Source organism: Suncus etruscus, chromosome 9, assembly GCF_024139225.1.
Source record: "Suncus etruscus isolate mSunEtr1 chromosome 9, mSunEtr1.pri.cur, whole genome shotgun sequence".
Classification (NCBI taxonomy): domain Eukaryota; kingdom Metazoa; phylum Chordata; class Mammalia; order Eulipotyphla; family Soricidae; genus Suncus; species Suncus etruscus.
In genome coordinates this window covers 64,340,213-64,357,538 of record NC_064856.1, presented here as the reverse complement: position 1 = coordinate 64,357,538, position 17,326 = coordinate 64,340,213, and the positions used below count along the sequence as shown (strand labels likewise).

General features: G+C 38.1%; 1 protein-coding gene across 1 annotated transcript in view; it reads left to right on the top strand.

The window, feature by feature from the left end:
• The window catches only part of RRAS2 (RAS related 2), a 92,633-nt gene that overhangs the window by 65,216 nt on the left and 10,091 nt on the right, over nucleotides 1–17,326 (top strand). The window contains exons 2-4 of the mRNA XM_049781090.1: nucleotides 5,740–5,827; nucleotides 6,971–7,073; nucleotides 7,232–7,340. Of these exons, the coding sequence (XP_049637047.1) occupies nucleotides 5,740–5,827; nucleotides 6,971–7,073; nucleotides 7,232–7,340 (300 nt within the window). The remainder of the gene's footprint in view (nucleotides 1–5,739; nucleotides 5,828–6,970; nucleotides 7,074–7,231; nucleotides 7,341–17,326) is intronic.

The window sequence follows — 17,326 nt, the reverse complement described above, 5'->3', positions numbered from 1 at the left end:
TCTTAATTTTTCTCCACAATTTCTGATAACAGTAGAGAAGGTTATTGGACTCTTCATACTACCTGAAAGTCATCTTGCTTTAGACAGGCTCCTTCTCTAAACATACTTTAACAACAGAATATAGAAAAGAGCTTGGCTTTCTTTCCATTTCCATGTTCAGTGTGTTCTGATTTTTTCATCTTCCCTCCTTTTCTCAACCTAACTAGGTGGCACAGTGTTATACTGTGCTTGCTTTTACCTGATTTATGCCTCAGAGTATCTTTTCTGAGTGTGTCTGAAAACTTCTCCCACCAACAGGAGAGAGACTTATTTTCTTCTCTGCAAACTGCTAGAGCTTGATATTTGCGCACGAAGGTGCACAAAGTTCCTATACATGGCTACACAGTTGTTGCCTTCTCAAGAAGATGGCATCAGCATTTCATACTCATTCTTTCTTTTGACCAGTATTAACACTCACCCCAACCCCTAATCATTGCATAAGTACTGAATGTTGTGTAAAATAGAGTGGGCTGTAAAAGGATCTTGTCCTTGTGATGCTTCAGAAATAATTGCTCAACAAATAATAAAACCAAGAAAGCGAGAGCAATTAGCTGATGGATTTCAAATAGTAGGAAATAAAGGTTTTGGTGAACAACACAGTTCTAAGTGAGGGTTTTGCATACCATGTAAACAAAGTACTGAATCCTATAAGCTCCAGGGAGCCTTTTATTTGGTCTGATTGAGATCAAGGGAACAATCAAGGAAGAAGGTTAGGAATGTTTCTTTAACCCTCACTGTTTTTAACTGCAACTCACCTACATGCTATCTGCATTCGGAGGAGCAAATAAATCTTAAAATTGTATACCTCAGTTAATTTTTCTGTACTGTATTTGACTCCCCCTCAGTGGTGCTGGGCCTAGAAGATTCCCAGTGAGGCTCTACCTTGAGGTAGTCATGTCTGGGAACCAGTAGTCCACTCTGGTACTTGGCCATGCAGTACTGGCCATCAAACTCAAATCTTTCCTTCCCAGGCTCTGTCTCCACAGTTTCAGTGTGGTTAATTTTTTTTTTAACAGATGTAAGGTTTTGTTTGTTTGTTTGTTTTTGTTTTTTTTAAAGAGAAAAAAAATTTTTTTTTGGTTTTTGGGCCACACCCGTTTGACGCTCAGGGGTTACTCCTGGCTATGCGCTCAGAAATCGCTCCTGGCTTGGGGGGACCATATGGGACACCAGGGGATCAAACCAAGGTCCATCCTACGCTAATGCTTGCAAGGCAGATTCCTTACCTCTAGCGCCCACCTTCCTGGCCCACAGATGTAAGGTTTTTACTTGTATAATCATGGCTTAGATTTAAAAGATATTTCCAGAACCCAAACAGGAAGTTTTAATCTTGATTCACAACATATGAGTACCAAATCTCACGGTGTAATGTGTAACTAAGATTGGGGTCACTACTTCTGTTTCTGGGCCTTCAAGACTACTACTTTTGGCTAGAGTTCATAGTATAGGGGGAAGCATCCTTACCTGTTGAAGTAAATGGTTTTCAACCTAATCAGGATATTTCTTCCTTGCATGTGCTTATCCCACCTGGGTGGGGAGAACCTCTGAATTGGCCCCCTACCACTACCTGTTCTCCACCCATGGGGGTGTTTCTACTCTTTCCAATAAAGGTCAGGGAGAGTTCTGTTTTTGGCCCACAGCTTGTTTGTCAGCCTGCTGGTACCCTTTTTCCTGCTGGCAGATAACTTGTGGTGGAAGTTCCTGAACCTGTTTTATCACCCTGACGTATGTGGATTATTTCCTGTGTCGGCATCGCTTCCAGACCTGAGTTCCCAATTTCCCTGGGATTGGGGTATGAGGCTTTCTCTACACTTACCTTACCCATGGCCGCCCCAGATTTGATCCTTGGCACCCTATATGCTTCCCTTTGAGCCCCACCAAGAGTGATCCTGAGCACAGAGCCAGGAATAAGCCTTGAGCACTGCTGGGTATGGCCAAACCGAAACCAAAACAAAAATAAAACATGACATTCTCTCCAGCCACATAACAAAAAGAATATAGAATTATGGTTTGCACTTACAGTTATTAAGATTCTTGATACTGTTATTGCTGTATGCCATCTCCTTCATGAAGTTATTATATTATTCTATTTAGCAGACACTTTAGTTTAGAGAATAATTTATCTCAGGTTCCATACCTAGAAAATAGCAGACTTAGAATTAAATTCAGTATTGTCCTGTCAGCAGAAATCGATTTCTTACTGATGATCTGCTGCCTCACATATCTGGTACTCATGCTTAAATGACAAAAATTTTATATTTGTATGATGATTGTGTTTGTATCCTGAATAGAATGAATACCTTTCTAGGCATGTTCTGACCTACGACTTACTAGTATTAGGAAGAGTTCTTGGATCTATAGTTTTCCCCCAAAATTATATTCCTTAAAATGACTCAGGATTGGGGCTGGAGAGATAGCATGGAGGTAAGGCGTTTGCGTTGCATACAGAAGGACGGTGGTTCAAATCCCAGCTTCCCATATGGTCCCCCAAGCCTGCCAGGAGCGATTTCTGAGTATAGAGCCAAGAGTAACCCCTGAGCACTGTTGGGTGTGACCCCCACACCAAAACAAAACAAAAAGACTCAGGATCAAAATTCTTTGAATGAGGATAGTTTTTTATTTCCAGCAGGAATGAAAATAAAAAGCTGATCTCTACAAACAAATTATAATAAGAGGACAAAGTAAAGATGAAATGTGGACTGAAGCATGTGGAGATTCCAGTAATTAATTTCTCATAAAAATTAATGAACAGAATAATTACATACCAGTAAATGTAAAGTAGCAAAAATTATTAGAGCATTTGGATTATATTTCAAAAGTGAAGAAAACATAAAATGTTAAGCAAAAGCAATGATTTTAATGTGCCTTATAGTTGTTTAAATCAATAATCTGTTATACAGTTTAACACTGATACTGTGACTATGGAGTTGGAATATTGTTTGCCTGAAACCCAACAGTATTGTAAATCATGGTACCTAATAAACTAGAAAGAAATGCTTTCTCAATAAAAAATTATTATTATTATTATTTTTTTTTTTTTGGTTTTTGGGCCACACCCTGTGACGCTCAGGGGTTACTCCTGGCTATGTGCTCAGAAGTTGCTCCTGGCTTCTTGGGGGACCATATGGGACACCAGGGGATCGAACCGCGGTCCGTCCTAGGCTAGCGCAGGCAAGGCAGGCACCTTACCTCCAGCGCCACCGCCTGGCCCCAAACTCTTGATTTTTTTTTTTTTGTTTGTTTTTGTTTTTGGGCCACACCCGGCGGTGCTCAGGGGTTACTCCTGGCTATCTGCTCAGAAATAGCTCCTGGCAGGCACGGGGGACCATATGGGATGCCGGGATTCGAACCAACCACCTTAGGTTCTGGGTCGGCTGCTTGCAAGGCAAACGCCGCTGTGCTATCTCTCCAGCCCCTAAAAAATTATTTTTTTCATTCATTTTCTCAAGATAAAATATCATCTGCAGGAATTCTAGTTATTTTGCAGGACTTGGACTTTTGGGAAAAATATTGAATTGAAACATTTTCAAAATGAAAGGGAAAGTGCAAGAGATTTGTCTAGGTATAAACAGTAGTCAATGAAATTCAGGTTTTACAAGATGAAAGTGCAGCAAGCAGTATCAGATTGCAGCGGATAATGTGCTTCTGGAAAGGAATCTTAAAAAGAGATGTAAACAGTGTGCTTTATTCAACTAGCTTGGTGAAAGACCTTATTTATTTTGGGTGAAAGACTTTCCTTTTAACTTGTGTAGAGTGGGCACAAAGACTATTATTACTAGTTGGGTCTACTTTTTGAGGAGATGTGTGGATGCTAAAAAGTGAGTCCAGGATTAGTTTGTTACCTACTTTTAAATGGAGGCGGGAGATGACTTTTCATTAAAATCCACTCCTGTTGGTTTCTTTTACAGACTTTGTTTCATCCTGCATTTAAGTGAAAGCATCTAAAGGGAAAGAGCATCATGGATTCTGTGATTAAAGTCAGTCTTAAAGTATAAATGAAATGTGGAAAATAGGCAAGTGTTCAAAAAAGTAGTGAAATCACAGTCACAGGCCAGTCAGTATTTACTTCCACCCCGCCCCCAGGCTTCTGTACTGTTCTGTTCAAAGTGCATATTTCTGAGAAGCTTTTGGGTATTTACGGAGGTCATTGTGCTCAGGGTTATTGCTTAAGAATGCCGTATCTCAGGAACCTGCAGGCCAGTTGCCAGGGGCCCTCACCTGAAGAATGGTGAACTCTTGGGACAGGTTCTTAGTATCAAGATGCCTGCCTGTCTTTTTTCTAGTCATTCCTTCAGATTTTATACGGAGTCAATGGGAAAATAGGCTTTGAGGAAGTCAGTCAAGTGAAGAGAGAGCAAAGGAGCTGCTTGGAACAAAAGAAGGATGTTGTCAGTGTCCTCTGGCTGGTGTTCTTTGTTAGAAGGAAGAAGTAAATTCTCTCAGATTCTGGTGGTGGCTATTGTTTTCTTTGTTAAAATCTTAAGGAAAGTGAAATGTAACGCAGAGATTTTTTAAAGTCAACTCAGATTCTTCCCTTCTTACTCTGATACTTTACCTGTCCTTTCTTCTGATGTGATTTCAAAGGGTACAAGTTGGGCAGTTGGGAGGCTTTGAAAATAGAGTGAATTAGAATTTAAGATTAAAAAAATGAAAGGGCTAGGGTTATGACTCAGTGTTAGAGCACCCCACATGTGTAAAGCCCGGGCTCAGTTTGTAGCATTGCAAAACAAAGATCACTGCAAATGAAAATAGCTCTGAAATCTTGTGATTTAAGTGTGAGAAAAGAAGGTGGCCTTCTTCATTGTGGGTGGATGGGGGATAGAGAAGAAGATGATAAAGATTCTGTTACCCCATTTGTGTTTTTTTGTTTGTTTCTTTTGTTTTTTGGGGGGCTTTGGGTCACACCCGGCAGTGCTCAGGGCTTACTCCTGGCTCTGCGCTCAGAAATTGCCCCTGGCAGGCATGGGGGACCACATGGGATGCCCGGATTCGAACAACTCTCCTGCATACAAGGCAAATACCCTGCCTCCATGCTATCTCTCCAGCCCCACGGAGAGATAGCACAGCGGCGTTTGCCTTGCAAGCAGCCGACCCAGGACCAAAGGTGGTTGGTTTTAATCCCGGTGTCCCATATGGTCCCCCGTGCCTGCCAGGAGCTATTTCTGAGCAGACAGCCAGGAGTAACCCCTGAGCACCGCCGGGTGTGGCCCAAAAACCAAAAAAAAAAAAAAAACTGATATCCATTTGCAAATAGGTCAAAATAATTACTGATTTTTGTGTTTCTAGAACTTCTGACTTCATAGATTGTAAAAACTCTTCAGTCTTTCATAATCTTAAAGCATGCTTTAGTGGAAATTTGTGCTTTCCCTCCACTCAGAAGATGCTCTGAATGAACTTTTGTTTTTTGGGCCACACTCGGTGGCACTCAGGCCTTTGTGATTTCTGGCTCTGTGCTCAGGCTGGGGGGACCATATGGGATACCTGAGATTGAACCGGGGACAGCCATGCCCTACTCACTGTACTGTAACTCTGGACTCTCTGAATGAATTATCAAGAGGAATTGACATAGTTGAATAAACTTTAGTTCAATGAAAATATATTGATTACTTCTCAGTAAGTGGGATTAGATAAAATTACATTTGTACCTGGATAAGAAAATACATTTTAAAATAAGTTTTTTGTGTGTTTTTTTTTTTACAGTCCTATTTTGTGACAGATTATGATCCAACCATTGAAGATTCTTACACAAAGCAGTGTGTCATAGATGATAGAGCTGCCCGGCTAGATAGTAAGTCCTTTTCCCATACTTGATAATTTGCATGTTTTTAAAAAGTGAACTCTTTCCTAGGTAAACGTTACAGTTGAGATATTTGACACCTAATTACATTGAGTCATCTAATAAGATGATACTGACTATAAGTCAATCTTTCATTCATTTTGTTTGATAAAGCTGCATATTGGATAGTTTGACTAATGTGAAAACAATCACTGGGCTCTTGTTCTTGTGAAACTAGTTTGGTCATAACCTATGGGTGTTGTATATATTTGGATAAAATATGCCGGACTCAATTCTTCTCACTTTGTTTTTGTTTTTGCTTTTTTTTTTTTTTTTAAGTGACAGTTAAAGCAGGGGAAGTAAATATAGAAAAGCTTCAAATTTGATAATTTGCTTAGAATTTAATGCACAAAACCTTAGCAAATAGTGTTTTATTTTTTCTTGGCTAAATACCCCACATCTCTTCAAGACAAAGACTTCTTTAACTTGCTTAATTCTTTTGGTCAAGAAATTCAGTGCTCAGTGATAACTTTGGTCTGGCTTGCCTAAATCGGAAGTATATCAGATTTTCTTTCTTGAATTTTCAGGTTTCTTTTCTAGTTCTTCCTAAGAAGGAGATAAAACACCCAAGAGATTTCAAAGATTTTTATGACCACCACCACCACCCCCCCTAAGTATTTGATATATTTATCATTGTAATTGGTATGCTAATATGTTCTGACTACAAAATCGATGATGCTGATAACTCTGAAATTCACTGCCACTATAATATATTTGTGTTTGTTATTGAGAGAAAAATGCTAAGAATATTTTAGTATTTCTTTAAGGTGGTTTTCTTTGTTGTTGTTTTGGGGGCCACATCTGGTGGCACTCAGGGATTACTTTTGGCTCTGCACTCAGAAATCACTCCTGGAAGGCTTGGGGACCATATGGGATGCTGGGGATCAAACATGGGTCCATTCTGGATCAGTAGCGTGCAAGGCAAACACCCTACAGCTGTGCTAATTGCTCTTTAAGTATTTTATTAACAAAGAAGATATCTTTTCTTTGTTATACTAAGTATGATGGTCTCTAAAGGAATCACATTAATTGAGGCTCCCCTTGAGAGGAAGCCCAAACATAAGATAGAAGCAGTTACCTTTTTTTTTCTTTTAGTTCTAGATACAGCAGGACAAGAAGAGTTTGGAGCGATGAGAGAACAGTATATGAGAACGGGCGAGGGCTTCCTGTTGGTCTTTTCAGTCACAGATAGAGGAAGGTTTGTACCACTGTTAAATATAGAGCTACTTTTTTGTCTTGAGCATTGTTTTATATGAATTTTTATTTCTTAAAATAGAAAAGTAGTAAAGTACCGAAATAGACATTGAACTTGCTGAATTCTCACCAAATAGATTGAATTTGTTTTTGTGCTTTTAGTTTTGAAGAAATCTATAAATTTCAAAGACAGATTCTCAGAGTAAAGGATCGTGATGAGTTTCCAATGATTTTAATTGGTAATAAAGCCGATCTGGATCATCAAAGACAGGTGAGAAGAAACTTTGCTGCTTGGAAACCAATTGTTCTTAATCATGTTAATTGACTGAAATTATCTAATACAACATATGATAAATGTATTTTACATATAAGTAATAAATAAAATATAAATAAAAGTAATATGTAATGCTATGCCAAAAAAAAAAAACACCCAATCCAAACGCTGAGTTTGCCATGTCAGGTTTTGCAGAAATCACAATAGATAATAAATAAGAAGGTGGTAGATTTGGGAAATTAATGTTCTCATAGTTCTATTTGAAATTTTATTTTATTTTTTTCTCCTGCCCCTATTTGGAATTTTGGCAGAACTTGAATTCTGTAAGCATACAGTTCTGAAGCCTACCAACTTCATGATTCATGAGTTGATGAAGTTGTGCTTTCTTAGATAACACCCAAAACTCTTGCCTATAAGCTTCTCTCTGTCCCTCCCCATCCCCTTCCCTCTCCCTTTCTTTCCCTCTTCCTCCCTCCCTCCTTTCTCCCTGCCTCCTTCCCTCTCCCTCCTTCCCTCTCTCTCTCCCTCTCTCTCTCCTTCCCTCTCTCCCACCTTCCCTCTCTCTCTTTTTTCTCTCTCCCTCCCTTTCCCATACCCTTTCCTTCCCCCTTCCTCCTTTCTTCTCCTCTTCCCCCCTCCCTCCCAATCCTTCCTTCTCTCCTTGTCTTTCTCTTCCCTTAGGGCCTTACCCACTGTATTAACACTCTAGTTTTATTTAGATTTTCTTTTTCTTTTCTTTCTTTCTTTTTTTTTTTTTTGGGGGGGGGGGGGGTTTGGGTTTTTGGGCCACACCTGGCGGTGCTCAGGGGTTACTTCTGGCTGTCTGCTCAGAAATAGCTCCTGGCAGGCATGGGGGACCATATGGGACACCGAGATTCGAACCAACCACCTTTGGTCCTGGATCGGCTGCTTTCAAGGCAAACGCCGCTGCGCTATCTCTCCAGGCCCTTAGATATTCTTAAAGTTACTCTAATTTCCATTTAGCATTGATGCTAAATAATCTCCATTTAGGAAGGTTTTGATTAAATTACAGTGTTTGGGTTTCTTCTAGGTCCCAGTAATAACTGAATTTGCATTAGCCAGCTCTAACATCCAGTACCTGTAAGAAAAAATTATTTTTAGTATTTAGCTGCAGGCTAGTGTCTACTTAGTTATTTCTTTACCCAGTTATTTTACATTTTATTTAAAAAGTTTGCTAAGTAGCTAACCTTTTTGTTTTTAAATCTGTGGGCAGTGAACAAGGTTAAATATAAATTACTACAGGCTCTTTTACTGGGGTTTCTAAGCTATATCTTTTTACCCCACATCAGAATATACTTGTTTACATTGTGTATGAGATTTTGCTGGTATTTAAATTCCCCTTTGTTTTACGTATCAGATACTTTTTGTTGGACTTGTGGGGGAATCATACTAGGTAGGTGGTCAGAGGTTACTCCTGGCTCTGTGCTCAGGGGTCACTCCTGGAGGGCCCATTTAAGATGCCAGGGATTGAACCTAGTAGGTTGGCTGTGTGCAAGGCAAGCACCTTCCCTGCTACACTGTTACTTTGGCATCAGTGTTAACAGTTTTTTGAGATTTTATTTGAGAAGTGTGATTATAAGGAAAGATTGTTTAGAAAGTATACCAGGTTTAAAATCTGGAATTGAAAGAATGATATTGTTGTTTTAATGCTAATATGATTTATGAAAAAAATGATAGATGTGGAATAAATTTTCAACAAAATCTAATTTAAAATCTAATAAAATTAATCAAATCTAAATTAATCTTTCAAATCTGAATTTTCTATAAGTTTAAAATGAAAAATTCAATTTTCATTGAAATAATTTAGGATGTCTTTCCTCACATCTTAAAACTACAGTAGACATTTCATCTATATTCAAACTTATTTTTTGCCATTTCTTTAGGAAATTTGGAAGCTCTATAATTATATTTATTAAATGTTACAGTCGACTCTGCTCTTATTTGTTCTTTATAGGAATAGACATACACATATATTATTGTTATTATATAACAAGATTTTCATGGCTGCGGGGCTCTATATTGGGCCCCTATATTTCTCTTATGCTAACCTCTGTCTTATCCTTAAATGTCCTCATTGTAGGTAGTAATGAGTTTTTCTTTAACCTTGTCCTTTAGTAGCTCCAGGAGAGGGATGGGTATGATTCTGGGGCAATGGAAGTCTCCTGTAAGGGAGATTATGGAGGGAAAGGAGAATTTGCTACTAGAACCAAACTGACCCTACCAGGATTTGCTTGGGGGCAGAGGTCTATATGGATCTATAAATCTTCTTTATATAGTGAAGATAGACAGTACTTTGTCCATAATTTTCATGTTTGTGGATATTAAAAATATGTCACTTTGACTTTGTTTTCATATAAGATTATGAAATTTTTTTTTGTTTGTTTGTTTTTGGATCACATCTGGCAGTGCTCAGGGGTTACTCCTGGCTATGAGCTCAGAAATCGCTCCTGGCAGGCTCAGGGGACCATATAGGATGCTGGGATTTGAACCAATGTCCTGCATGCAAGGCAAATGCCTTACCTCCATGCTATCTCTCTGGCCCCAAGATTATGAAATTTTATATATTAAAAAATAGAAGTAGGGTGGGGGGGGATAGAAGTAGTATTTTATCAATTAAAAAAACCAAGGTGATGGGGCCGGAGAGATAGCATGGAGGTAGGGCATTTGCCTTTCATGCAGAAGGACGGTGGTTCGAATCCCGGCATCCCATTTGGTCCCCCGTGCCTGCCAGGAGCTATTTCTGAGCGTGGAGCCAGGAGTGACCCCTGAGCACTGCCGGGTGTGGCCCAAAAACCAAAACAAACAAACAAACAAAGGAGGGATTTATTTCTGTCATCTGAATACTGAAGTTAGCTTGCAGGAGAGTCTATATTTCTCTGTCTAAACCATAAATATACATAATGAAGTGTACATATGTTGGAAAGTGCAACTTTTTATCTGGGAGAAAAGCAAGTAGCTGAAACATGACAACTTTGTTTTTTTTGGCACATTCTGGTGGATTCTGCTTTCTGGGATTTTTTTTTTATCTTTTGTCTGCCATATCAGCATTCAGCTTTTAGCAATGCTGGTGACTCTCATTAACTTCCTATGATCCTTAGCATACTTACTTGAAATCTGTGTTGCTCTAGTTTGTCTGATTAGTACTCGTTTACTGCTTGCTTTCTCATCCTATGTCATTTCCTTTTATTTTGTTTTTTATGTTTTCTTTTCCTCATTCTTAGCTTATAAGTGATGTTTTTCTCCTTCACTGAGAAAGTTTTACATGTTTTAAGCGCACATATGCTTCTCACCTGTTTATCTTCTTCCACCTACATGGAGACATTTCAGGGAGCAATGGATCCTATTCTTTCTCACCAGTGCAGGGGCTTTCATTTGCATTTTCTATAAAATAGAATATGCTGCATTGTCTGGTCTTTGTAACAGAAAATAACTGCAAAAGCTTTTTATTGGTCTTATATTACTGTGTATTTTTTTCTGCTCCTTTCTCAATAACATTTCATTTTTATTTTAGGGCTACACCAGACAGTGATTAGAGTTTATTCTTGGCTCTGAATTGAGGGATCACTCTTAGTGGGCTTGGAAGACCACCACATGGGGTGCCAGGGATCAAAATAAGTCTGGTACATTCAAGACAAATGGTCTACCTACTGTACTATTTCTCCAGGCCACAAAATTACATCTTAAAAGCATTATCTAGGGGCCGGATTGATAGCAGAGCTGTAGGGTCACCCCAAAGCCAGGGGCGATTTCTGAGCATATAGCCAGGAGTAACCCCAGAATGTCACTGGGTGTGGTTCACCCCCCCCTCCAAAAAACCAAAACCAAAACCAAACAAAAACAAAACAAAAAAAACATCATCTACATACAGTCTCCCTATTTTATGCTTTTGTTTGCATTGATTTTGGACCTTCTGCACCTTTATTGTCATCACTTACGCAGATGCCAGTAACATTTGACACAGTTGTTCACATACTGCTTTTCTTTTTTAATTGAATCACAGTGAGGCACACAGTTATAGCTCTGTTCTTGATTGAATTTCAGTCATACAATGTACTATATCCATTCTTACAAAACTGCACATTTTCTGCCACCAACTCTTCAGTTTCCTTCACAACACACACACACACACACACACACACACACACCCCGTCTGCCTCTATGGCAGACATTTTTCTTCTCTTTCCTTTTTTCTTTTTAGACATAGATTTTCAGTATCTTTACTGAACGCATATCATACATATCACTTTACCTCCTTTCAGCACCCAGTTCTTATGTAGAGTGATCATTTCCAACTAAAATTGTCATAGTGTTTCCTTCTCTGCCCTAACTGCACTACCTCACTATTTGTGATTAGCTTCCTACCATGAACTGGTCCTCCTAGCCTTTGTCTCTGTTGTCTTTGTGTATTATTATTATTATTATTATTATTATTATTATTATTATTATTATTATTATTTTGGTTTTTGGGTCACACCCAGTGGTGCTTAGGGGTTCTTCCTGGCTTTGAGTTCAGAAATTGCTCCTGGCAGGCATGGAGGACCATAGGGGATGCTGGGCTTCGAACCATCGTCTGTCCTGGATTGGCTGTGTGCAAGGCAAATGCCTTACCGCTGTGCTATCTCTCTGGCTCCCGTCTTTGTATATTATTACCATATTATCTTTTTTGTTTATATACCACAAATAAATACAGCCATTCTATGTCTATCCCTCACCTCTGACAGTTCATTCAGTATAATATTCTCCTTATCCATCCATGTATAAGCAAATTTCATGACTTTGTTTTTCCTAATAGCTATATTGTATTCTATTGGATAGATGTACCACGATTTCTTTATTCACTCATCAGTTTTTGGGTACTTGTGTTGTTCCCAGATTATGGCTCTTGTGAGTAATGTTGCAATGAACATCAGAGTACAGATGCCTTTTCTGCATTGTGCTTTTAGGTCCCTGGGATATATTCCCAGGAGCAGTATTGCTAGGTCATATGGGAGTTCAATTTCTAGTTTTTTGAGGATATTCATATTGTTTTCTAAAAAGGCTGACAACAGGCCAGAGCAGTGGCTCAGTGGTAGGCTCAGTGCTGCCTTGCATGCAGCTGACCTAAACGGACTGCAGTTTGATCCCGGGCATCCCATATGGTCCCCCAAGCCAGGAGCGATTTCTGAGCGCATAGCCAAGAGTAACCCCTGACCATATGGGATGCCTGGTATCGAACCAAGGTCCATCCTGGGTCAATGGCATGCAAGGCAAATACCCTACTTCGGTGCTAATATCTCTGACCTAACAAACTGCTTTTTTGAATCATTTGTTTGCTTAGCTCCTGGACACTTCCTGAAGACTCCTTCCAATGTCATTTGTTGACTCAGATTATCTCTTCAGAAGTAGAGCAATATTTTTCTATAATATTTTGGCACTCAGACTTATTTTACAAACTGAATCTGGATAGGCTACTTCTAGCCCCCTTTGGAAATGTTTACATTTTGGTTATGTTTTTAGGTTCTTAGTAACTGGCTTGCTAATTACCCCTAGTTTTTTTCTACTTAAGTCTTAGGTATCATTCTTTGGGTTTTATCTAGCTTCTCCTTTACTTTCTCTTATATAGGTAATGCCAATTTACCATGTTATTAGAATATGTAGCTAAGTACATTCACAGCATTGACTACAGAGGTTCAGAACTCATTTTCGAGGGGGGATATCAGCCAGAAAAGATTTTTTTTGTATCTCTGTAAACTTGTAGCTTCAGTCTATTTGTCCATCCATCCAGTCTTCATTAACTACTTTTTCTATTGCACTTATGATGAGTGTAAAAGGAAATAAAATTTTGGGACCAGAGCATTTGTTCAACAGGACAACACACATGCTTTGCATACAGGAGACCAGATTCTACTATCAGCATCACATGATCCAGCCCCTCAAGCACTTCCAGGAGTGACTGACTCCCAAGCAAGTACCAGGGAATTTTCCTTAAGCAGTGCTGAGTATAGCAAATTAATACTCACAAAAAACCGGGGGTCACAGAGATAGCATAGCAGTAGGGTGTTTGCCTTGAATGTGGCTGACTTAGGATGGACCTGGGTTCGATTCCAGCATCCCATATGGTCCCCTGAGCCTGCCAGGAGTGACTTCTGAGTACAGAGCCAGGAGTAACCCCTGAGCAATGCCGGGTGTCGCACAAAAATAAAAAAATACCCACAAAATAACAAAATACAAAACCAAACAAAAAAATGAAGTTAAAAATAGTTATTGAAGTTGTATTAAGTGAAAAGATATATATGGAATTTGAATATTGACTTACTGTTACTTAAGAGATACATCATTAATTTTGTTTAAAAAAAAGTGGAAAAAATACAGGTAAATAATTTGTTTGCCCTTGTTAAAATATATCAATGTGATGGCACAATGATTCTGAAATTTAATATTATAGTGTATGAACTTAGACTGAATTTTATAATCTATCAGATTTCAAATTCTTTGTCCTTGACTCAGCCTTTTCTCAAATTAAGTAGCAATTGTTTGTGCCTTTTTTTTTTTTTTTTTGGTCTCCTCACTTTATTTTCTCTCTGCCTTATTTTAGCTTCCCAGTTTCCTTTTCTCATTTAATTAGGTGCTTTGTTGCCATTGGTCACTTATTAATTTAAGAAAGGAGCCCTTTATACTGAGAGTAATAGATAGTAAGTGTACTAACTCCCATTCTTATCAGTATTTTCAACCTAATCTGCTTCTACACTTCTTAGAAGAAACTTTTAAAATTGTTATCATTTCCTGTTTATGTCTAAAGTTTAAACCAGTAAAGGCAAGTAAAGAGTTTTTAGTTTTGATCATTGGGTTTTGTTTAAGGTTTTACCTCTTTCACACAGAGCCACATTAATTAATCAAGCAATTGAGTCAATTAATATTTGCAAAATCAATAAATCAGGTACATTTAATCAAGACACAGTATTAATGTAATGAATAGGGGGGGCCTTATTTTTAGCCACATCCAGCAGTGCTTAGGACTTACTCCTGAATCTCTGCTCAGGGATTATTGCTGATAGTACTTGGTGGTCTCTGTACGTTGCCAGCAATTGAGCCTGGGTTGGCCTGTGTGAGAGACCAGTGCCTGTCCTCTTTACTGACTTTCAGCCACCTAATAATATTTTTGAAAACAAGTTTTGCTTTTATAATCTAAGGGTTTTTTTCTTAGTTTTATTTTTTATTAATTTGATATATCCCAGTGTCATTGTTGTGTTCTAGTTTGCTAAGCCTTATTTGATCAGATACAATTGCCTCAGTTATGCCATATATTCTTCTCTATTTAGAAGTATATAGAAAAGCATAACTAAGATTTCTTATTGCTTATTGTGGATTTCTGTTATACCCATTACACTTTGAACTGAGTCTCAGTGTAGGTTCCCAAATAATAGATTGTTGAATTTTTTGCATTCTTCCTCTTGGTTATTTAAATAAACTATTTCTAAATAGGGCTCCAACCTATCAAATGAAAATAACCAAAAATTAAGGGTTGGTTGATATTTTGTATCTTTGCAAAATTTTCTGGATTTGATGACCTTTAGGAAATTCAGTGATCATTATTTTCTTGATTTCTAGCTGTATAGTACAATGGTCATTGTCCATTTTTTGTTTTGTTTTGTTTTGGTGGTAGCAGTGTTATTTCTCCTTTAAACATAATGCTATATCAGTGATCTTTAAAGCTGCTTTACTTGTGGTTAGAAATTTCTTGACTAAAAATGTGGTTAAAAACTGCCCTCCTCTATTCTTGGAAGACAGTGATGTGAAACTGTTTTAAAAATAAATAAAGGAAGCACATAAACATCTTTAGCAGTAGGATTGTTTTATCATTTGGACCAGAGATTCCTAAACTTATGTAGCCCTTCTCTCAGAGAAAAGAATTAGGTTACCCTTGGAAATTTATATATATATATATATATATATATATTTTTTTTTTTTTTTTGTGGTTTTTGGGTCACACCTGGCAGTGCTCAGGGGTTATTCCTGGCTCCACGCTCAGAAATTGCTCCTGGCTGGCACGGGGGACCATATGGGATGCTGGGATTCAAACCGATGACCTCCTGCATGAAAGGCAAACATCTTACCTCCATGCTATCTCTCCAGCCCCAGAAATTTATATTTTAGGGAACAAACAAAAAGCTCTTCTGGATTGCACCTTAGGTTACTACCACTCACCTGGCGTACTCAGAGGGTTTTATTCTACTGAAGAGTCAAAATTGGGACAGGAACAATGGCACAAGTGGTAGGGTGTTTGCCTTGCACACGCTAACCTAGGATGGACCATGGTTTGATCCTCCAGCTCCCATTAGGTCCCCCAAGCCAGGAGCGATACCTGATCACATAGCCAGGAGTAACCCCTGAACGTCACCAGGTGTGGCCCAAAAAGCAAAAACTAAAAACAAAAACAAAATACTAAAGAGTCAAAATTAATCCAAGATATAAGTGTTGTTTGGTCATTATATAACTAAAAGAACAAGCTTTTCGAAAAATTGTATCCATAAGAAAGATGAAGCACACCTGTAAGAATATAAACTATCCAGAACTTACTAGTTAGAAATCCAATACTGAAGTAGTCACTCAAAAATTACCTAGCATCAGGGCTGGTATGATAGTACAAAGTACTATCATAGTACCTTTGCCTTCATGTAACCTATTTTTCTATTCCTGGAACCTCAAATGGTCCCTGATTTGCCAGGAATGGTCCATGAGTGTATATAGTCAGGAGTAAACCCTGAACACCACTGGGTGTGGCTTCCCCCAAAATAAACAATAGTACCAAGCATTTAAAGAAAAATGACCTATAAAGCAATGAGGGAAACAAACCCAGATGCTAGTGAACAGTGAGATTAAAAGTTATTATGATATTCTTTATGCTCAAGAAGCTAGAGAAATCAAAAGCAAACTTAGAGAAATTAAAACTACAGTGATGAAATAAATAATATTGGGTGAAATTAGTCACAGAAATAATGACTGAAACATTTTAGATAAATATAATTAAATTCTAATGCATACATCTAAAACTTAATAAATCTTGAGCCAGGACTATGAGGAAAATCAAAAATATATTACAATGAAATTGTTTAAAATGAATGAGGGATAAAACCATTTTATGTGCAGAGGAAAAAAAAGATAAGGATGATGGCATTCTCACTGTTACTCACAGGAAATAATGCAAACCAGAAGACAGTGTGCAATGTCTTTTTGGTACTGAAAGAAAAGATTCACCTCGAGTTTAATATCCACTAAAATTTTATTTCAAAAATGAAGGTGAAGACTTGCCCATAATATACAGAAGGCAAAAGAATACAAAACAAGTAGACCTGCACTACAAGAAATGTGAAAAGAAATCCTTAGCCAGAAGGAAAATGATACCTAATGGAAATATGGATCTGTACAAAGCATTGAAGAGTCCTGTAAATGGTAATTATGTGGGCACATACAAACTACTTTATTATTACTTAAATCTCTTTAAAGCATAATTGGATGTTTAAACAAAAATTAAGAGAAAAACAGCAACACTATTATGAGGTAAAGAGCAGGTAATTAAATTGCACATGAGTTGCTATAATATTTGGATTTAACTGATAAGTGAAACATAGATGTTGGAAGTACTAGTCATTAAAATGACATAATAAATGCATGATTTATTAGCCCCCCAAGATAAAAATGGATCCATAAAGGCAATACATTTGGTGCCGGAAGAGAGCTCAATGGGCTGAATCACATGCTCTGCATGCAAGAGTCCTAAATTTGATCTCTGGCACTGCATCATTCCCAAAGCGCTTCGAGAGCACCTCTGAGTATGGGCCCACAAACAAACAAGCAAAAATGCAGTATTAACTCTAGAACATAGACAATGATAACTACAGCAAAGAACTGATAGGATAAAAAGGAAATTTCAGAATGGTTCGGCTTATATCAAGAATCATACTCATTGTAAATAGTGTGAACAC